This window comes from Drosophila kikkawai, chromosome 2L (genome assembly GCF_030179895.1).
Source record: "Drosophila kikkawai strain 14028-0561.14 chromosome 2L, DkikHiC1v2, whole genome shotgun sequence".
Classification (NCBI taxonomy): domain Eukaryota; kingdom Metazoa; phylum Arthropoda; class Insecta; order Diptera; family Drosophilidae; genus Drosophila; species Drosophila kikkawai.
In genome coordinates, this window is record NC_091728.1 from 8,103,609 (window position 1) to 8,124,960 (window position 21,352).

Consider the following 21,352-nt stretch of genomic DNA (forward strand, 5'->3'; position numbering starts at 1 on the left):
ATGAAATTCTTATTATAAATAACGTTTAATGTTTAATGTTTATTAATCAGATTTCAACACTTTTTACATACTATTTTTACTTGCAATCAATATTCTAGGTCATCACTGGCTCTTTAATCTGAGCTTGATAATGGACGTATACACTTAAAAAGTAGAGTATGACAAATGAGAACAAAATTGAAGCTAATGTCAAGGATAAACTAAGTATAAAAGTTGTTTAATATAATTTATTTCACTTATTTCTAGTTAATTGATAGTATAAATATATATAGTTAATTATCTTCCTTTTTTTCTCACATGTACGCACATATATAGTCACTGTCTCCCTTCATCCCCATATTTCTCCAAGTCTCTCTCTCTCTCTTCTCCTCTCTATCTGTCGGATTCTCTCGGTGCTTGGGAATCGAATGCAGGTTAAATGAAAATGTTATTTCATTTGGCCGCCACTTAGAGTGTCGGAAATTGAAATTTATATCCGTGTTTCTGGCCAGGATGCGGAGTACGAACCAACTGTGCGCAGAAAGAGGGAAGGCAGGCCGAGGAGCAGCAGCGGTCGAGTAGAAGTAGCCCATTGAGGAGCGAATCCATTCGATTGTGGTTTATTGCCCCGATTGCTCAGCTGCTACCAAAACTCCTCGAACCCCTCCAGCTTTTTGCAAAATTTACAATGGGTCTCCCATGTTGTTGGCCACGCCTCGTTTTATTTTTTTTTTTTTGGCGGCGCCTCCTCAGTATTTTTGAGGGTAATGCTCTGTGACATTTTTAGACGATACATTAATAACGAATTTATTCCTCAACTTGGTTTTAATTTATTGCACTTTCAGTATCGCCTCAGCTGTGACACAGTTCGGAAAGGATTACTTTCGGTACAGTAGTGATAGAATATGATATATACTCATTATAAAAGGGCTTTGAATATCAACTTTGTTGGGAAAGGTTTCAGTTTCTTGGGTTAAAAGGTTTCAATTTCAGAATTTATAGTTATTATTAGTGAAAAAACGATGTAAATTTTATATTTTAAGAAAAAGTATTGCAATTCAATAAATATTTAAACTTTATTTATGTAATTATATGCCCCGAAACGTACTAGATATTTATTTGATGTATCTGAAGAACTTTTGAAATATTTTATAAATATTTATAAAGTATTTCCCGTGTTCTTCTTTAGTACTTTTTAATTTTTAAAGGTTTTTCATTGAATTTAATGTAACTTTCAAGGCAATCTACAATCGTGGGTCACTGTTAACTGTTTGAATTTAGATTTTGGTCTCTGTCTTGTTACACGTCTGTCTGTTTGTACCCTCTGTGTTTGCCCGCTTCGTCTAGATTTATTGTTATTTTCGCATTATTTGCATTATGTAAACACAATAGTACGCAGTGCCCTTTTGGGACAGAGATACCAGAGATCTGCTTGGCACTCCTGGATATAGATTGCATTTTCTGGCTGTAAGCCTGTACAATTTAATTAACTTTGAGCAGATGTGTCTCATATCAATTTCGATGTCCTGCCCCGGTTGTTGTTGTTCTTCTCGCCTGATTGTTTCAGTTTTAGTTGTGAGGGGAATAATGGCCAAAATGCCGGTTCATTTAATAGTATTTACATGAGAATTGCAACGAGCTTACGTTTAATTGCATTTCGGTCCAAGGTAGCAAATAAAATATAAGTTACTGTTAAAAGAGTGCACTTTATAAAAATATTCCTTTTCATTAAAAAATAAATCAGGAAATAATAAGCCATTTTAATTGAAGGATAAAATGGAAAAACAATTAATTAAGAAGTGCCTGCAAAAAGTATTTTCTTTTTATTATTTTTATTGTTTTATTCATTTTTTTTTATAACTAAATATTTTTTGTCACCTTTTTTGGCCAAGTGAATGGCTGCTGATGTCACAAAATACCATCATTTTGGCCCCCAGAAAGTCCATAAACACGTGCCACTTTGGAGACATCTCTTCTCTGCCATTTTTAGCGTGGCCAAATCCAGCACCAACTCAACCCCCTTTCCTTTTAGCCACTGCTTTTATGCCCACGTGCCAAGCGACGTGTTGCAAATTATTTCGACATCTGATTTTAAGCGGAAAACAAGAGATAGAGAAGGAGCGAGATCCAGGACAAGAGATTTTGCCCGTTCGGACTCTTTTGGGTCTAAGCGCAAAATTACTGGCTAAAAAGGACCAACACACACAGCCGAGGAGGCCAAAAGGGGACAAGGCTGGGTGGGGCCTCGGACTGGGACCGGACTGTAGCTGGACTTTTTGGGGGGCCACTTATGGCCTTTCTGTGTAAACTTTTGAGTGCATTTTTCGTTGCACTCCAAACAAAAGACCCGGCGAGCAGCGCTAGACTGGGAAAGTCCCGGCAAACGGGCACATTATGGGACGTTAGTCCGGATGCACTGGAAGAAAATCATAGTTGTAATGGTAATAATGCAAATGACTTCAAAAAAAAATATAAGCGACATAGATATATCTAATCAAAAAGATATTTAGATATAACTTGTTTATTTATTGTCTTGGTTTGTAAATCTTTTTTTTATAAATATAAAATAAATTCTACAAATTACAAAATATTAAAAAATAAGCTTTAAAGTCCCGGTAGATTAGCCTGTGGCGGAGTACCACTAACCAAGGGTTTGGCCAGCGTCATGAATCGCATACTAAACTGATTCTTCAAAGACTCTGGTGTCACCGTTGAGGCCATTTCCAGATAAGAAACAGGTCGAATTTGTCCATTTTCAAGCACAGGAACCTGACGAGTTCGAAGTCCTGGAACAAGGACTTGACATCGAACGAGAACTGATATCAGCAGCACCACTAATAATAACAAATGCAGCCTCATTGTCAAACTGATGATAATGTAGCTGCGACTTTTCACTTTATATATATTCTTACGGAGGTAAACCAGGAAATCTGATGATCAAAGGTTATTGATCTTGATTAAACTTCAATCGAAAGCTAAGTAACGTGTATATATACGGTATATAAAAACCAAATAACTGGATTTGTTTGATAATTATAATTTAAAGGCCGCGTTCGGCAGATAAAAGTGATCAGGAAAGAGTGACAAATATTTCAGGAGAATATTTGGGAAAATATATATCTTTCAAGGGAGAAACCCTTAAGTTATAGTTACTTTTTCTCAGTGCTTTCTAAAGTTTGAGTTTTCATAGCTGAGCAGCTATCCCATAAGGGGCTGGGATAAATGGGGAGGCGGTGGCAATAGCACTTGCGAAGCTCCATCAGAAAGTGGTGCAGTTGGTGACATTTGCATGAACATAAAAAGCTCATGCACAGCAATTTGCGACTTTGCCAGTGACATTAAACGTGGACAGCAGCACCGGCAGTTCAGCAGCTCCAAATTTTTGGGGTATTTAGGAATGGACTGGGTAGAACTGGGAACGGGGTGCTGAAATTCGCCCTATTCAGAGGCTCTTTTTGGTCTGAAACAGAGGCAGGCCCCAAGGGGGGTTAGTTAAATAATAAAAACTTAATTTCACAGGGATGTTTTTAAAAAGCAATGAATAATTCTTTATGAATATTATATATCCTGCAAATAATAAGAAAAATATGATATTTTTAACAATATTTTGTGATTTTACCCCTTTTTAAGTATATAATTCTCAAGCCTACGCATCTGCTAATGGCGACTCCCTCGCAATGCATACAAATAGACACAAAGAGGTGGAGGTATCGGATAGTACGGGGTAGTCAGGGGTCAGGACAGACAACAACACTTTGCACACTTCATTAGATCGCAAGTGAAAGATAATGGAAGGCGACCGAAACAATGCCCCGAAAAATGATGTGTTAACTGCAGCGTTAAAAAATCCAAGCCAGAGAAAAAATATATATATATAAGCGGAGGGGCGAACGAACGTTAACCTTAAACAGCCCCAAGGAACGATTTAGTATGGATTTCATTCTTTCGCTTCGCTTTCTTTAGTACTCCGGACATTGTGCTGATGTTGCGTAAAATAAAATGTTCGTTCAATTTATGCCCCGGCACCGCCCCTGAACAAAGTGTTGAATTTTAAATTTCCCTAGAACTGGAAAGGCCTTCAATTTCAGCCAACAATGGCCAGACATTGATTTCTTATCGGTCGCCTGCCGCCTTGGAGCTCTCGGATACTACACACATCCTGCAAAGTCATTTTGATTTATTGGCAATGATTTTCCAAGTTATTGAACAGATTAGATGGGCGTGTTTTAGTTTCCCAGCCGTACACAGGACGAAGGATCGATGGAGCAGCAAAGTGCCAAACAATTTGTTTATGTTTTTTGGTAATGGACTTTGCTTCCTCTCTCCTCTTTACCCGCCATTAAATGCAGCCAAATCCTGAGACGAAATTGAAAATTTTCTGCTCGTTTCTGGTGGAACAAGTTTTCCGAATGAGATGACAATTGGCCAGACCAAACCAGAGCAGACCAATCTAACCAGAAACGGAAGATGAGATGGATCCCTTTCCCTGAGCTTATTAAAATTGTGCAGACCAAGTCAAATTTCGTTGAAGGGATTTCCTACAATATATTTTTTCCAACGACTGCAACCAAAAGCAGATGGAATATAATAAGTATGAAATAACTATAAATATCATATTGCGAAAAATGGTCAGCAACAGGCAAATAGGACATTGGGCACAGACTACTACAACCTGGAACAGGAGCTGGTCAGGATAAAAATATAAGCAAAATGAGAGCGAAGGACTGAGACGCATCAACCACACCAGGATGATAATGTTGATAACAACCAATATATAAGAGCAGAGAAATACGAAAAAACATCTGAACAAACATAGGAAACTGGAAATGTACTCTACAAAAAAATATATGTATATATTATACGAATAATTTAAAGAAATGTAAGATCATTTTAAATAAATATTTCTTTACATTCTGCTTTAAAAATAAACATTTTGGAGAAATATTCTTCTATAAGCCAACTTTAAAAGTATTTTCAAAGTGAACTTATGATTTTCCTCTCCCATATTAATTAAGCTAACCGATCAACCTCAACCCTCTGTGGTATTTTCTTATAGAAATTATAGTTATATAAATAAATTATCTGTACATTTCAAGGTATCTACAAAGCCGGCTAGCAATATCCTATCTTCACCGCTCACCCCAAATATATAATTGAATTCTAAACCAACGCAAACATTCTCCAGAGAAATAAGACGACCAACGATGCAACTGCAACTCCCCATACCCTCTCTTTTCTCCTCATCTTAAATATAATAGAGAAAATTCTATGCTTGCTATACACAAAAAAAGAAATGATAAAAGAAATTCAATCAGAATTTTCTGCTGCCACTGCTGTGGCTGACCATAACAGAAAGCTGAGAAAAGTGAGTTGGAGAGAGATGAAGCAAAATATAATAAATACCAAAAAAAAGGAAAGGAAAATCCGCTTAAGGTAGTATATAAGCCATGGACCATGGCACTCCCAGGAGCCCACCTCGTGTCAGCATTTGTAATTATGTGGCAAATTGGCGGCTTTGTCAATGCAATTGAATGCAAAATATTTGAACAATGTTCGGCAAAAACCCGCTGCGTGGCCGGAAATTGCAAATGTTCTATGCCACCCCCCAATAAAAGCTACCAAAATAGATGGGAATACCCCGCCTTGCATTGAAAATTTCCATTTTGTATGGAATTATTTGCCGTATCGCTCACATTGTTGCCAAATCTATACAATTGCAACATTTCCTGATTAATAAGCAATCAAAGTGATTCGGAAAATATCAGGAAAATTTCAGTATTGTTAGTGATTTGGAAATTGAAATTTCTACAGTCGAGCTTTTATTTTTGAAAATTTATATATATATATATATATTTTTTTTTTTTCGTTATGAACAGCAAACCAAGCGAGCTAAAATTATTGTTTTTGCTGCGCAATTGAAACGAGTTTTTTTTGTATCTTAAGTTCAACAAAAAATTCGCTCAAAAAGCTCTACAACTTTTGAGAGAGGTTAATTTAGCATGAAGAAGCTGCTTAAATGTAACAAGTTAACTGAGAAAAGTTAGAGTTTTGTGCTCAGAAATTAAATTATTGATATTCAATCTACTTGCACATATAAAAAGGATTTATTGCTCTTTTGTCTGCTGCAGTTATCACAGAATTTTCCTCAGGACCGTAGACCAGTTTTGTCATGACAACAGACAGAAGGTAGAGATTTCCATGAGTCGATTTCTCAACAACAAAATAAGCAATCTATGCTAACAAAAAACAACAAAAGAAGGAACGATAAACAGCTAGAAAAAAATTAAGCTGCAGCAGACGAGACAACAATAGGGAAAAGGATTATAATAGCTGCTCGAGGACATTGAACTTGCATGAAAATAATCAACAAGTTAATGGAAAAGATGCTGAAAAAGGCAGAGAATTTTGGAGTGGGAAAAGTGACATCTTCTTTTTAAATTAAAAATTTAAAAAAAGTCAAATTATAATTTGTTTCCCCTTTTATGATTTTTACAATTAAAATAGAATATTTAATTTAAGGAACGAGGGCAAATAAATTATTAAAAATTACATTTATAGTACACATAATTTATAAAAAATACTTCAAGCCTTGTTAACTGTCCTAATAGTATTTTGTAGGTCGACGTTTATATTGATTTTACATAAGAAAAAAATTATAGACTAAAATGCAACATTGTTGGTCAAAATCCCCCCATTCAAATTCACATTTCATCTCACATCTTGACAGATATTTTCTTTCACCTCTTCATAAATAATAGTTCAACAACCCAAATCACAAAAACTGTGTCACTTTGCAATTAAATTCCATTATCATTCCGCCAACTAAATTCAATTACAGCTACAATCCCATAGTACGACCGCAGCCAATTCACGGAAAAATAAAAATAACGAACAATCAATGGGAGCAAAAACAACAACGGCAGAGTATTGAGACAAATTCCACCGCCTACGAAGCCGGCGATCAAAACAAAATAGTTTTTTATGCGTGGTCCGCTCGCTCGACTGACATAATAATAATAATAAACCGATGAGAACCCGTTCCGAGTTTCACTCAACAACTAATGCGGGGCTTTGAGTGAATTAGCAAAGCTTTTCTTGCCGATCCCAAACAAGTCGGAAGACTGGGAAGAGTCGGACCGAATACAAAAATCTAACGCAAATTTCAGTAGTTCAACGTCTGCCAAACGGTTCAAACCGAAAGTTTACTGCGTTTTTTGAGCAATTTAAATATTTCCAAAATATATAAAAAAGAAAAATTGAAAATATGCTGAAACAAGTGATTGCTGTTCTTTTCATTGCCTTGTGTCTGATGCACACGGGTAAGTGATTTTTGCGAGGAAATTTAAGGCGGGAAATGAAATAGAAAATTAAGTGTGTCAAAGCAAAACCAGTTTTGAGTGAAAACTTCATGTAACTTTAAAAAAAATATAAAAAATGTTTTAAAAATTGTAATGTACTGTTTCAAAGTTTGTTTATTATAGAATAAAGTGAAATAATTTCAATTAAATGTTTATTAAAGTTTAACTAAGAATATTTTTATGATTTTTAAGAAATACAAGATTATACAAACAATTCTTTGTTCAATTGATTTAATCCTCAAGGGAATTAGAGTTCTTCAGTCCCCCTGAGGATTAAATCATCAAGCAAACAACAAAATATTTCAAAAAACGAACGCCTCCAACAATTCCAATAAAAATCACATACAAAAAAAACAATCTAAAAAACAAAGGCGAAATATTCACGTATTTTTCCATACGTTTGCAAATTCAAATTTATAGGAATGACTTCATAGCCGATGAATTACAGGGGTGTCGGGAGAAGTTTACGTGCATATAGAGTTTGTTTATTTTTTATTTGACGGAGGGCGTTACATAAGGCAGAGCAACCGAGTGAGTGAGAAAAGATGGAGATCTTAAACTGGTTACAAGCTCTCAACAAAATCAAATCGGCGACCTTGGCAAAAGCCTTTGCTTTGCCTCAATGAATATTAATTAATACAAAAATTAACTTTTTTTTCTACCCCTTTAGCCTCGGCCATCAAGTGCTATCAGTGCAAGTCCCTGACGGATCCCAACTGCGCCAAGGATAAGATCGATGCCTCCTCCAATGTCCGCTCGGTGGATTGCGATAGCGTGCCCAGGCCGAATACGATGGAGCAACTGCAGCCAGTGACCAGGTGCAATAAGGTGGTCACCAGTGGTGAGTGAAAAATCTTCAGCGATTCCATCGTGCATATTGATTCGATTTAAAGAAACACAAACACGCACCTTGAACGCAATAAATACTTAAATGAGACGTGATGTCACCGGACAAAACTAGACGAGATCGGGGTGGAGGTAGGGTTCCGAATTCCAATTAACATATGGCAAACAAAACCAAAACTGAGACATCGTATGCAAAGCGAATACAGTGCGTAACTTAGCGGTAAGGCGATAGAGTGTTTGAAAAAGTTAGGGTAGGACTTAATAAGAGTTTCGTATGATAACGGGTATGCATTTTTAACAAATATTACAACTATGCATATTACAGATATTAAAATATTAAAATTATAATTTTAGAATACAAAATGAAGTTGGTTTAAACATTTAACAGCGAAAATGTCTAAAGAATTTCACGGATATAACTTACTTACAAGTTATTTATAGCTTGCAAAGAAATATTTCTGTATAACTTATGACTAATTATAGGTAAAGTATATATATATTATACATGACATTTTAATACTTCAAGTCTGTATTATTAGAGACATTTTTAAGGGCCCTGTAAGTTATGACTTCAAACGGCTAGTAGCTCTATGAAAAATGATATATTTTTATCTAAGATATTTGTTCAACTGCATTTTCTGTTGCCCTTGCGGCTTTTTCAGTGAAAAGTAATTGGTTTAACAAAAAGGTGTTATGTTAAAGCTAAGTTTAAAAAAGTACATACATATGTTCAAGTGAGTTCATTAATGCTTGAAGAAAAGGGCCTTAAAATAAGAAATTCATTATAAATTTAGGTCTGTACAAACACACATAAGTAGTATTGCCTTTTTAAATGTTTGTAAATTATATTCACAATTAGTTTAAAGCTTTTTGGGGATACTTACCTATAAACTTTAATTAATTAATAACTTAATCATTATTATTGTCGCATATATGTACTTTAAGCTTTTGACAGACTTTATGAACATTTTTTAATAAATTAATGTCTTTAACTTATTGATTTACTTTCCATAAATTTAAGTATAACGATAATTTACCCATCTCTAATGGTCACCTTTGTTTACCTTCCCTTCTACACCCAGACCGTGCTGGAACCATTGTTTCTAGGGATTGCCACTTCGAGTCTATTGGCCAGAAGGACAACGAGTGCACGGTGACACACAGCCGCCAGGTGGAGAGCTGTTTCACCTGCAAAGGTGATTTGTGCAATGCTTCAGGTTCGGGACGCTTTGTCGCTTTGAGTGCGACGGCATTGTTGGCCATCTTTGCCCTGCAGATGTCCTTGTGAGGCGGAATCCGCTATCCATGATTCTTATATGATAAATGTCAATAACACATACCTGTACAAAAAAGAAATGTAAATTTGTTAATTCAAATCATTGAATAAAGTTAACTAAATAATAATCACCTGTAATTCTCCCTCATTTGTAGTCCCATCCGATTAAAGTTTTGTATGACATGATCTTCCAAAGCATCTTGCGCTTTCTTTAAATAATAATTAAAGTCGAACTTTATATTCGAATTCATAGTTGGAGTGTATTAAACAAAAAGACCACGAACAGAGAGAAAACAACAACACCGAAAGAAAGCTGGCTAAAAGATGTCCACAAGGGGTTACAATCGGCACAAAAAAAAAAAAAAATGAGAACACACAAGTTAACGCTCGAAACACAACGTTTTAAAACGAATCTCAATAAGCAAACACTGGGTTAGCAAATGATGGCCTTTACACACTTTTTAATAGTTTAGCACAAGTTTTAAAACGCACAAAAACACATTTAATAAAATATCCGAGCGACGCGCACACAACACAAGAAGAAGAAAGAAGAGGAAAGGAAGAATGAAGAAAAAGCACGAGCCAAAGAAGGATGCAACTAGATAACAGAGTGACCAGACCGCCGATAAAAATCACGATATTGACGTGAATGAGGTTATGTGAACGGAAATGTGATAATGTCACGAGATTTGGTTTTATTTTCAGTTTAATTATTAATATTTTATTGGTCATTTTATTTTTATTTTATACTTGGGACTGTTAAAACGTCAGAACAATTAAAAAACAACACAAATTAAATTAAAATTAAATTAAATTAAAATTATAATTAATATATCGCCAGGTTGTGCTAGTATACAATTGAAAACGTTACAGATTAAATATTTCCACAGCAATTAGTTTTCATGCTAATTTTGTGGTAAATCGATTAAATTATTTTTCAGTTCCAGTCATAAAATTTTCATAAAATACAACACATTGCTAAATTTTCTAGAAATTTTAGTGTTTATATTTATTTAGTGTTAGTATACAAGTGCACATTTTACAGATTGAATATTCCTACTTTAATTAGTCGCAACTGTCGATTCAGAATTATCTTTCATGCGAATTTACTTGTATTAACCGACAATGCTTAGTTCTCCAGCTATCCCTCCTACTTGCATACACACATTATATTTTAATTAGACCTGTTATTTTTAATCGCCGAGCTATGAGTAGTTTTTGTTTTTGTTCGACGTTTGACACCGGCGTTATCTCGGTGGCTATATAAATATCTGTTTCGGATCCGGAACACATCAGTTTGCCGCCAAAGATGAAGAGAATTGTACAGATTTGTTGCCAGCTGCTGCTGCTACTTGGCCTTGCTGCAGGATCTCGGATACCTAGAGCTCCCAATGACACCACTGCCAATGACTGGATCCTGGACTACGTAGAACGACACATGGACAAAAGCGCCAGTCCCTGTGAGGAGTTTCATCGTTACGCCACTGGCAAGTTTAAAGGAGAGGACGAACAGGACGATATCTATTCCATTCCCGATACTATGATACTACATTTCAACGAAAGATTGCAGTCCGTCCTTGATCAGCTGAAAGATCAAGCTTTCACCGAGGCAAACTCAGTAGAGGAGAAGGTTTGGCGCTACTACAACACCTGTCTGACGGCACCCGAGTCTACCCGCTCACCAAGGCACTACCTGGAGCTGGTCTCCTCAGATGAGAATCTTACATGGCCGCAGTTCGCTCATCGGAGGAGTAAGTGGCCCCAGGAGGAGTTCAATTGGCTGCAAACCCTGGCCCAGCTCCGTCGCTACGGTATGGAGAATTCCATAATCAGGATGAACGTAGTGCCGGACGCCAAGGACAGCACCAAGTTTCTGGTGACTGTAATTACTCCCGAAGTTGAAAAGTTCCTGAATGTTGACATCATCTCTGACCTGCTGATCACTATCGGAGTGGACAGGAGCCAGGCTCAGCCTTTGGCCAGCAAACTAGTTCAACTGGACACGGAACTCTATAATTTCACCGCAGAGAACAAGGAAGAAGCGAGGTTAGACGAGGATGACTTCACCAATGCAGTGTACACCCTGGACGAGCTGCAAAACCGGACGGGACTGCATCTTGAGAAATATCTCGAGATAGTCTTTGGCCGCCCCATCAATGGGAGCTTTGAGGTCGAGGTGTTGGGGACTAAATATCTGGAGGGTCTGGAGGAGATTCTGCAGAAGTACGACAGCGATGTGGTGGCCAGCTACCTTATGGTGAAGTTTGTTCACTTTCTAATGGCTCTGGATGGCAGTGAGCCAGATGGTGATCCCGGAAGGTGTCTTGATGCTGTGCGTTTTCATATGGAACAAGCCGGCGATCTCCTGTACGAAGACCATTACCTGAAACCTGAAAAGCTGCAAAAGTACACGGCGGAAGTCCAGAGGATCTTTGAGGCCATTAAGCAGAGTTTCAAAGACAAATTGGAAAAGAATCACCTGCACTTGAGCCCGGCGGAAGTCGCTGCTCTCAAGGAGAAACTGCTGGCCATGACAGTAACCGTTGGCATACTACCCAGCAAAGCCAATCATCGCCGCTTTGTCACCGATTTCTATCAGGGTCTGGAGCTTGACTCGAAGCCGGACTTTGCCAAAGCTCAGCTTGAGGTCTTAAAGCTACGAACACGACGAGTGCTGGACCAACTGAATGGCGCCTATTCCAAGGACGAAGGCTTCTTCCAGCTCTACGATGAAATCTCCAACAACAATCCCGTGCCCTGGTTCGAAGTAAGCGGAAACACCATCATCCTGGCCATTGAAATGCTGCGGGAGCCGGTCCTGGCTACTAAAGGGCAACATGATGTCTTCAAGGTGAGCCTGCTGGGTTACCTGTTGGCCCGCAAACTGATGGAGAACTTCACACCGTACTTTTTGCCCTTTGACGGCAAAGGAAACTATGGAGAAGTGTTGCGTTCCTTCGAGAACTACCCAAGCTATGTGGATGCCCTCGCCTGCTTGAATGCCACTCAAACTAAGAACCTAGCCAAGCGGGTGATAGATGTGGTGAGCCTTGGAATCGCCTACGATGCTTACTTTGGAGAGAACTCCCAGTTTGACCAGAAGCAGCCGGACTTTACTGAGGTGCCGTTGAAGCAGCTATTCCTGCTCAGCGTGGCCCAGTGGTTTTTGGGTGATGCCAAGTATCTGGATTACGGAGTAGCAGACCAGGATGATGTGCGTCTCAACCAGGCAATAAGAAATCTTCCTTACTTTGCTGAGATTTTCAACTGTCCAACATCTGCGGTCCTGAATCCAACAGACAAGTGCCAGGTCTGGTGAGAAGAATCTAATCCTTTTCCTATTGGAAGTATCTGCTTCCTTGCCTCGAGTTTCCCTTAAACCCATATGGAGATTACTACTTTGTGTATAAATCGTTTATTTCAATTACAAATGTTTCTACTTGTCCTTGGCGTTACAATAAAAACTTGTAAGCGACATAAAAAACTAGGCATTTCTTTGTATAAACACACATTACAAAATATATATAAGACACAAAGTGGTGGAGATTATAAGTTGAAGCTTAAGAGATATGGGGAATGTCATGTAGAGGTTTACGCCGATGGTTAAAGGCATCGGCGGCGGCGTAGAGGTCAAAATGACTCGGCGGCGGCGGCGTAGTAGTCAGAAAGAACCGGCGGCGGCGGCGCGTCAAATAAGGCAAAAAGGCCATTTTAATGAGTTATTTTTTTTTTTTTAAGTTTTATAAAGAACAATGACACTGAAGGCCGCGCTGAAGCTGCGCCGCTGCCGCACCAGCGGCGCTCCGCGGCGCGCCGTTATTTTCATAATTTGGCGGCGGCGCGTCAAATAAGGCAAAAATCGGCGGCGGCGGCGGCGTGGCGCGGCGGCGTATATGTCTAATGTCATGTGCGTAAGATTCATCTGGACGGAAATAGTTTTCCTTGGTTTAAGTTACAAAAAGTCGAGTAGTTTACAGAAAAGGCACTTGAATTGCAAAAAGGCGACTGTATTGGCTCAAAAAAACAGGATTTTGCGGCAATTTTGTATGGTTTTCTTGTAAGAAATGGTTTCTAGCTTCATTTGAAACACGATTTGTGGAATATTCCAATATCTTTGTCGCTGAAAGAGCGGGAATATCAGAATTTCTGCTGCAATAACTTAATATATCCTTTTTCGAGCCAAAACAGTCTTGTGGAAATCAGGCATGGGATTGGCTACAGGAGTTAGTAGATCCCGTTCCAATTATTGCCGCAGAAGGTGCGCCACAAAGACGGACACCAAAGTGCCACACAGAGCTCCTACCCAGCCCAGGCGATGGATTCCTGCCGAATTGCAGCCATCCTTGCTGTTGCACGTACAGTACTCCATGAATATGTTGTAGCTGCCGGTGCGCATAAGACAGAAACGCTCGTCGCCCTCGATTCCGGGCTCGCCCATGTACGCACAGCTCCTGAAGTAGCGCCACTCCCCATGGACCTTCTGTCGAATTTTGCGACACATGGTCGGGCGCACGCCCGGCAGATGCTCCAGTTCCGGCGCCTGCTGGCAGTCCGTTATCGCCAGTGTGCTATTGTCGAAGGGATCTCCGCATTTTGGATCGTTGTCGCTGCGGCAATCCCAGCATTTGATGGCTTGGCCTGTGGAAAAACACACAATGTTTGTTTTATGCGGGTTGCGCCGGCGCAGTGACCATTTTCCGGGAAAAAACTCACCCACTTGCAGCAGACAGCAGAGCAGGACCACAGCCAGTGCACATTTCTCAAGATTCTTCATCGTTTATTATGGAATTTTCAAAGAGCGTTATAAATTTATTAAATTTTTGGGCGTGTAAATAGCAGTGTGACCGTGGCGGAAACTTTTAAATATCCCACCAAACTTTTAACATATAGTTAACAGTATGTTAAATTAGAATTTTGTTAGGATTATTACCAGTTTTTCCCTCTGGTAACATTAGGCTTCGGAAATTGCATAAACAAAATAAACCTCGTTATTTTGTATTAAAAACACAAAAATGTCGTTCAATATAATGCAAAAGCTGACGATGCAGTGCCTCAAGGTGGACCAGCCACTGATAAGTATGTCTTTGATTCACCAAAGAGGAAATTTACCTGATAATTTCAACTTGCAGCCACCATCCGAAATGCCAGCAAGAAAACCGGCGGAAGTACGCGAAACAAGAAGGGACATGCTAGGCCAAAACATCGAGGATGGCGTGTCCAGGACGGACACCATGTTTCCGAGGGCACCATCCTGGCCACACAGCTCACCACCCGCTTTCATCCGGGTCTGAATGTGAGTAGTCCCTACTCTAGATTTCAATATCTTCATGGTTTTATATTTTTATTTGTCCAAAAGGTGGGTTTTGGCCGGAATGGAACCCTGTTTGCCATGGAGCATGGCAAGGTGTATGTGACCTGCGAGCCGATTGATCCCAATTGGGATCACACCTGGATTCAGAGAAACTATGCCGGGCGCCAGGATCAGACCATCTACAAAAAGTTTTTTAATGTTGTGCCCGAGAAGCAGCATCAGCGCTTCCGTCTCGTAGAGGAAATCTAATTTGTTAAATATTATTAATACAAAACAAATACAATTTAAAAGTAAACATTTTAATTGGAATAACAGGTGTGTTGCGCTTAACAGAACCAACAGCGAAGTTTTCGCCCAACAGCACAATTTTCCCTTAACAGAACAGATTGTCAGCCTAACAGCACAGACCGTGCGCTTTACAACACTAGGATCAGAGCTGTAAACATTAATAGAGGCGACATCGATGTTTTCGATATTTTATATATTTTTTTCTATTTCTAAATAATTTTACCCTATTTTATACTGTCTTCCCACACAGCGCATCTGTGAGGAACGTTTGGGATTTTTCGCAGATGCGAAACTCGTGTTCCCACAGAGCTGCATCAAAGTGCATCTGCATCCGAACAGCTGATCGATCAGCTGTGGCTCATGAAAATGTAAACAAAGACTGTCGAATTGGCAGTTGCAAATTTGAAATGGAGCATTTACCAACTATTTTGGCTGTTGTACAACAGGAAAAGACACAGATTGCGTCAGAATTTATCCGCACTAAATTTAAATGAATTAAATGACAAGGAATTTCAGTTTTTCTAATGATTTTTCTCTAACAAAGAGCAAATTCCCCGAAGAGTGTCTATAGGTGGTATAGGCATCCAAAATCTTCAAAATAAGGTAGAGGCAGGCGGTTTATATTAAATAGTAACAATTGGGGACATATTGGGGCAAGAATATACAGAAAAAACGCCAACAACTATTTTGGGCATGCTTGTAGCTTTGGCGCCACATTTTAAATTCCAAATCTCATTTGTTTCTCGCCAAGTGTGTATACACTTTCGTAGTGTTGGTCAAATTTTCAGAGTTGCACCGAAAAACTATCGCCTAACTATCGCCAAACAAACGGTCGTTACATTTAGATGCGCTTTGATGCAGGGCCAATTGAGAAAATTCGGAACGGCAAAACCTTATGGACCGTTTGTTCAACGGATGCCAGATGCGCTTTGACGGTGTGTGGGAAGACCCTATTAAACGAATGGACTTTTAATTTATACAAACTATTTGCCACACTGGCTATCAGCCATTCAGTCGATATTTTTAGCAAGCTCTGGGTCGCTCAATAATGAAAACTGAAAATATATGTATGGTATATTTATGTAATTTTGTTTTTTAAACTAAATTTTATTTTTATTTAATGACAAGGTAGAAATAGGAATATAAAACAAAATAACAAATAAATAATTTGTTTCGATAGTATCGTGATAGTCGGAAAAGCCGCTCCATCGATAGTATCGATTGGACCATCGATTATTTAGCTGTTCGAGCGCAGCCAACTTCGCTCACTTCTTTCTTTTCCGGAATTTCTAAGATGGTGAGTGGACGTCGGTGTGTTGTGGTGCAGTTAAAATGTTCTTTAAGGGTCCAGCAAGCGCCCCCACATGAAAACTAAAGTCAGCTAACTGTGCCGCAGCTTGCTGCGCAACGGGCACGATGTAAATGTGAGCAAAGGGACAGCATAAGCGACAGCGGCAACGTAAACATAACCTCCACACGCGGCCGCTGCCGTCGTGCTCAGCTGTCGCACGTGTGCTGGAAAATTGTATTTTTAACACGTTTTCCTTGTGCTCTTTTCAGTCGAATATCAAGCGGAAGAAGACCAGAAAGCTGCGCGGTCACGTGAGCCACGGTCACGGCCGTATCGGCAAGCACCGCAAGCATCCCGGAGGTCGCGGTAACGCTGGTGGCATGCACCACCACCGCATCAACTTCGACAAATACCATCCCGGTTACTTTGGCAAGGTTGGTATGAGGAACTTCCACTTGCGCCGCCAGCACAAGTTCCGCCCCGAGATCAATCTGGACAAGCTCTGGTCTCTGGTTGGAGCCGAGAAGTTCGCCGAGCTGGAGAAGGAGAAGAGCACCAAGGCTCCCGTCATCGACTTGGTGAAATTCGTAAGTTTCTACTCGCTATTTGGATCCTGCTATGTGATTCTGCTGCTGCTTTTAATATGAAGAGACTCCCAAGGCGATGGGCGGACAGAATGCGACCGTACAATTGCTCTCCCCGTGTAGAGAACAGCCTTTCAGATCAAAGCCAGCAGCTATATTCACTTGCAGATGTACTCATACTCCTTTTTAGATCCTGTTTAACTATTATTGTTTTCTTTGTAGGGCTACTACAAGCTGCTGGGCCGTGGTCACTTGCCCGCCCGCCCCGTCATCGTCAAGGCCAAATACTTCTCGAAGAAGGCCGAGGACAAGATCAAGAAGGCTGGCGGTGTGTGCTTGCTGAGCGCCTAAGTTAAGGTGAGTTTCTGTCGGGGAATATAGGAGCTATTCGAAGCGCAAGCTTGCTTTTCCCAAAACCCAGTCCTGATTGCCAATTGTTTTCCTTTGCAGATTCCACTTCAACACAAATAACAAGCAAATGGATTACATTCGACCATCAAAAATGTATTTGTTTTTTAATAAATTTAAAAGAAAAACAAGATTTGCTATTCCTATAAATTTGTTGGTTTCTTGAAGTTTATCAAAAGAGTTTTAAATGTTTAATTGGAATGTGGAGCCTGTATTTTCTTGAGTAGATGTGATTTGGTTATCTTAGGAAACTTAAAATTGGGCAAAGAATTTAAATACAGACTTGTCTGCGTTTTGTTTTTATATTATGATTAACATTTTTTATTTCAGATTGCAATTGGTTTGTTGAGATTATTCTTATATTATTTATACAAACAAGAACAAAGAAAATTGTTTATTTTTGCAAACAAAAGAAATTCATCTTTATAAAAACTGCAACGTTGTGGCTTTATTTTACAAAAATATCTAAATTAAAACGGCTTTTATATTACTCAAAGACTGGAAATAATACAAGGTTATATTTAAATTTCTGTTCATGAACTTTTTTCTTTTGCCTGTTATTTCCCACAAAAATTTGTTAAGCTTATAATGTAAAATTAAAAGACCGTTTTAACGGTAGTGTGGGACCAGATATGGTTCAACTTTAGCAATTTTTAGAACATTCCTATCACTACGACATGTTTTTGCAAGTCCGGTGATGGTCATACTCGCCATATGAAAAGCTCGCGCAGTGTCAGAAGCGGAAAAATACAACGGAAAAGTTACTAACAGAACCAGGAAGCGTAGATTACGTGTAGGTCAAGGTCACCCAGTTGGAGACAACCCCTTATCTTTGACCCTATTTTCGTTTCTTTAATGAGATGTCCTTGGGTCAAGGACACCACCAAACAAGCGTCAATTTATCAAGGAAACGCATCAAATAAAACATCTTCAAGGGGGATGCGAAATTACGAGGGATGTCCAGGAAGTGATGAAATTAATTAGAGCCTCTGTGTTACAGCCAACGACCTTACGACCGACGATTACATAACTTACTGCCGACTCTGAGGGATTAGGATAGCGCGAAATGGCCAACAAAGTACTGAGAAATGTGACGCACTGCATCTTCGACATGGATGGCCTGTTGCTCGGTGAGTTGGTGTCCCTTTTGGATGCTTTAAACGCTGTCTTTTCTAACCACATGCTGAACAGACACGGAACGTCTCTACTCGGAGGCCATGCAAATGATACTCGATCCGTATGGCAAGACGTTTACGTTCGACGTCAAGGAGCAGCTCATGGGCCTACAGACGGGCCCATTGTCTGCGTTTATGGTCAAACAGTACGACCTGCCTATGACCTGCGAGGAGTACGCTCGACTGCAGCGCACAAATGCCGAAAAACTGATGCGGGATGCCCAGTTGATGCCAGGTACTAATGCCCGTGTCCCCTTTGCTGTCACGTTTCAGACACAGAAAGAATATACGAGGAGGTCACAAGGCAAATAGCCGCCTCCTTCGGCCGACCGTATCCGGAGGCCACACGATTTCGGGTCATGGGAACCACGGAGCAGCGGTCGGCGGAGATAGCCATTACCGAGTGCAAGCTGCCCATCACAACGTCCGATTTCCTGAAAAGATACTCCGAGATGTGTCACGAGCGGCTCGGCAATGTTCCCCTGCTGGAAGGTTAGCACCAACTACGACCACGACCACTACGCCACGACGCTTCTTTATCCCTATAAATAGCACCTGCTGAACAGAAACCTCTTCCTGAAACGACTTCCTAATACTATTTTGTTTATATTTCAGGTGCTGAGCGCCTTTTGCGTCATCTGCACGCCAACAAAGTGCCCTTCGCTTTGGCCACCAGCTCTGGAGCAGACATGGTCGAGCTGAAGTCCACGTATCACAAGGAACTATTTGCTCTCTTCAGTCACAAGGTGTGCGGGTCCACCGACAAGGAGGTGGCAAACGGCAAGCCGGCTCCGGACATTTTTCTGGTGGCCGCCAGTAGATTTTCAAAGCCAGCCGCTGCCGGCGATTGCCTGGTGTTTGAGGATTCGCCCAATGGGGTGACAGCGGCCAATAGCGCCGGCATGCAGGTGGTCATGGTTCCGGATCCGCGACTGTCCGAGGAGCGTTGTTCCCACGCCACGCAGGTGTTGCGCTCTCTCGCCGACTTCAAGCCGGAGCAGTACGGACTGCCGCCGTTCACGGATTGAATATGAGCTTATTTGATGTACTCTCTTTTTGTAGCCAGGCGAGGCTGATACTGGAAATTTGTGTACCTTCTAACCTGAGATGGGTTTTAAGCCTAAATGTTACTTAATATACACGTAAACTGTGCAAATATTTACGGAAACTGTGTTTAATTTTGTATGAAAATGGGGTTTACTATTTTTTAAAAAAGTATAAACATCAAACTGATAGAATTGCATTAATAAAATTAAATAAAATAGAAAATAACTTAAGTTAAATTAACTATAAAACCTATACATATATATGGTTAATTTTCATAATTTTTTATTATTTTAAAAACGATAGATTGTCGGACATAAAAATCGATTTTTCCATAAAATTTAAGAACCTATCGAGGTGTTACCACCTCTAGTTTCTGTTGGAGCCTTATCAGCTGTATTTAGTAAACACACATTTTGCACGATTCGAAGCAGACACGGAAGGCAATTACAAGTAGGTCAAGGTCACTTTCACAAAAAGGTTTGATCATGGAACTGACTTTGGATGATCCTTGAATCAAGTACACCCTTAAATAAGGCATATTATGTCAATATTCTCTGGTGGAAGAAAGACGTGGATTGTCCAGCAAATGATGAAATAAAAATAGTCTCCTATCTCAACTATTAGATAACTAATTGACGTGAGTCTGGAGAACAGCGTGATGGACAATCAACTGAAAAAAGTGACGCACTGCATCTTTGACATGGATGGCCTGCTTCTTGGTGAGTGAGTTTCTGTTTTAAATGCTAACAAAGTAACTACTTTTATGTTTATTTTAATCCAAACAGACACGGAGCGCCTCTACTCGGAGGCCATGCAAATGATCCTTGATAAGTATGGCAAAACATTCACGTTTGAAGTCAAGGAACAGATCATGGGCCTGCAGACCAAAGCAGCGGCTGAGTTTATGGTCCAGCACTATGACCTGCCCATTCCCTGGGAGGAGTGGGCCAAGCAGCAGCAGGCTAATACCGAAAAACTTATGCTGCACTCCCAATTGATGCCAGGTACTACCTTCCTCTAGCCACTAAGATGCCTCCTTTGGGCAAGGATCACACCATCAACTACATTCCGCTGCTGGAAGGTTAGCACAACGCCCAGGACGCTTTTCCCCTTTTAAATACCTGCTGTGATGTAGAATCCCATCCTGTCATTTTTTTTTTTTCTTAACAAAACTTAGTTAAATCTTTGTTTTCTTAAACCTATTTCAGGTGCTGAGCGCCTACTCCGTCACCTCCATGCCACCAAAACGCCATTTGCTTTGGCCACCAGCTCCGGCCTCCACATGATGGAACTGAAGACCACCGATCACCGGGAGCTGTTCGGTCTATTTAATCATAAGGTGTGCGGCTCCAGCGATAAGGAGGTAGCCAATGGCAAGCCTGCCCCTGATATCTTTCTGGTGGCTGCTGCCAGGTTTAAAGTGCCTCCTGCTGCCGCAGACTGTCTGGTTTTTGAGGACTCGCCCAACGGTGTAACCGCTGGCATTAGTGCGGGCATGCAGGTGGTCATGGTTCCCGATCCACGGATGCCTCAAGAAAAGTGTTCCCACGCCACACAGGTGTTGAGCACCCTCGAAGACTTCAAGCCGGAGCAATTCGGACTGCCTCCTTTCAAGGAATAAGTTGGTCGTTGTCCTTTTTGTAGTCGGGCTATGCTAATAATGGAAAGTTGTGCATCTTTCCAGCGATGGATTTTAATCTGTCATTCAACATGTACCTAAATACACACCCGTATTAGTAAAAATATTTTATTTAATTTGTTTAGTATCATTATACTTTTATACTAGATA

The 21,352-nt window shown here is 40.0% G+C and overlaps 8 protein-coding genes across 12 annotated transcripts; 6 read left to right on the forward strand and 2 right to left on the reverse strand.

Annotated features, from left to right (window-relative positions):
• Positions 1 to 2,583: 2,583 nt before the first annotated feature.
• LOC108075748 (uncharacterized) lies at positions 2,584 to 2,838 on the reverse strand. The gene has a single exon (XM_017168306.1). The coding sequence runs from the start codon at positions 2,836 to 2,838 to the stop codon at positions 2,584 to 2,586; it is 255 nt and encodes an 84-aa protein (XP_017023795.1).
• Positions 2,839 to 7,137: 4,299 nt separating this feature from the next.
• Positions 7,138 to 9,587, forward strand: atilla. Its single transcript, XM_017168454.3, has 3 exons — positions 7,138 to 7,298; positions 8,008 to 8,178; positions 9,266 to 9,587. Exons 1-3 carry the CDS (start codon positions 7,244 to 7,246, stop codon positions 9,469 to 9,471), a joined length of 432 nt encoding a protein of 143 aa, XP_017023943.1. The 5' UTR covers positions 7,138 to 7,243; the 3' UTR covers positions 9,472 to 9,587.
• A 1,181-nt stretch (positions 9,588 to 10,768) lies between these two features.
• LOC108075740 (neprilysin-2-like) lies at positions 10,769 to 12,778 on the forward strand. Its single transcript, XM_017168294.1, has one exon. The coding sequence runs from the start codon at positions 10,769 to 10,771 to the stop codon at positions 12,776 to 12,778; it is 2,010 nt and encodes a 669-aa protein (XP_017023783.1).
• Positions 12,779 to 12,855: 77 nt separating this feature from the next.
• On the reverse strand, positions 12,856 to 14,329 carry crok (crooked). Its single transcript, XM_017168354.3, has 2 exons — positions 14,173 to 14,329; positions 12,856 to 14,097 (listed from the first exon to the last, which is right to left on the reverse strand). The coding sequence occupies exons 1-2, from the start codon at positions 14,231 to 14,233 to the stop codon at positions 13,703 to 13,705; spliced, it is 456 nt and encodes a 151-aa protein (XP_017023843.1). The 5' UTR covers positions 14,234 to 14,329; the 3' UTR covers positions 12,856 to 13,702.
• A 50-nt stretch (positions 14,330 to 14,379) lies between these two features.
• Positions 14,380 to 15,040, forward strand: mRpL27 (mitochondrial ribosomal protein L27). The gene is made up of 3 exons (XM_017168366.3): positions 14,380 to 14,535; positions 14,589 to 14,752; positions 14,816 to 15,040. The coding sequence occupies exons 1-3, from the start codon at positions 14,472 to 14,474 to the stop codon at positions 15,017 to 15,019; spliced, it is 432 nt and encodes a 143-aa protein (XP_017023855.1). The 5' UTR covers positions 14,380 to 14,471; the 3' UTR covers positions 15,020 to 15,040.
• Positions 15,041 to 16,246: 1,206 nt separating this feature from the next.
• On the forward strand, positions 16,247 to 17,474 carry RpL27A (ribosomal protein L27A). Its single transcript, XM_017169109.3, has 4 exons — positions 16,247 to 16,355; positions 16,619 to 16,936; positions 17,156 to 17,290; positions 17,384 to 17,474. Exons 1-3 carry the CDS (start codon positions 16,353 to 16,355, stop codon positions 17,282 to 17,284), a joined length of 450 nt encoding a protein of 149 aa, XP_017024598.1. The 5' UTR covers positions 16,247 to 16,352; the 3' UTR covers positions 17,285 to 17,290; positions 17,384 to 17,474.
• Positions 17,475 to 17,999: 525 nt separating this feature from the next.
• Positions 18,000 to 19,678, forward strand: LOC108076306 (probable pseudouridine-5'-phosphatase). Of its 2 annotated transcripts, none has more exons than XM_017169089.3 (4): positions 18,000 to 18,134; positions 18,342 to 18,471; positions 18,533 to 18,751; positions 19,132 to 19,678. In XM_017169089.3, the coding sequence occupies exons 2-4, from the start codon at positions 18,408 to 18,410 to the stop codon at positions 19,542 to 19,544; spliced, it is 696 nt and encodes a 231-aa protein (XP_017024578.1). In that variant the 5' UTR covers positions 18,000 to 18,134; positions 18,342 to 18,407; the 3' UTR covers positions 19,545 to 19,678. The 2 variants fall into 2 exon arrangements, with proteins under 2 accessions (XP_017024578.1, XP_017024569.1); XM_017169080.3 differs by lacking the exon at positions 18,533 to 18,751 and adding an exon at positions 18,790 to 19,008.
• A 235-nt stretch (positions 19,679 to 19,913) lies between these two features.
• Positions 19,914 to 21,308, forward strand: LOC108076015 (probable pseudouridine-5'-phosphatase). 4 transcript variants are annotated; one of them, XM_017168676.2, is made up of 4 exons: positions 19,914 to 20,013; positions 20,188 to 20,282; positions 20,349 to 20,567; positions 20,772 to 21,308. In XM_017168676.2, exons 2-4 carry the CDS (start codon positions 20,222 to 20,224, stop codon positions 21,182 to 21,184), a joined length of 693 nt encoding a protein of 230 aa, XP_017024165.1. In that variant the 5' UTR covers positions 19,914 to 20,013; positions 20,188 to 20,221; the 3' UTR covers positions 21,185 to 21,308. The 4 variants fall into 4 exon arrangements, with proteins under 4 accessions (XP_017024165.1, XP_017024174.1, XP_017024179.1 ...); XM_017168685.3 differs by having other exon boundaries at positions 19,945 to 20,013; positions 20,168 to 20,282; XM_017168690.3 differs by having other exon boundaries at positions 19,994 to 20,040.
• Positions 21,309 to 21,352: the final 44 nt, after the last annotated feature.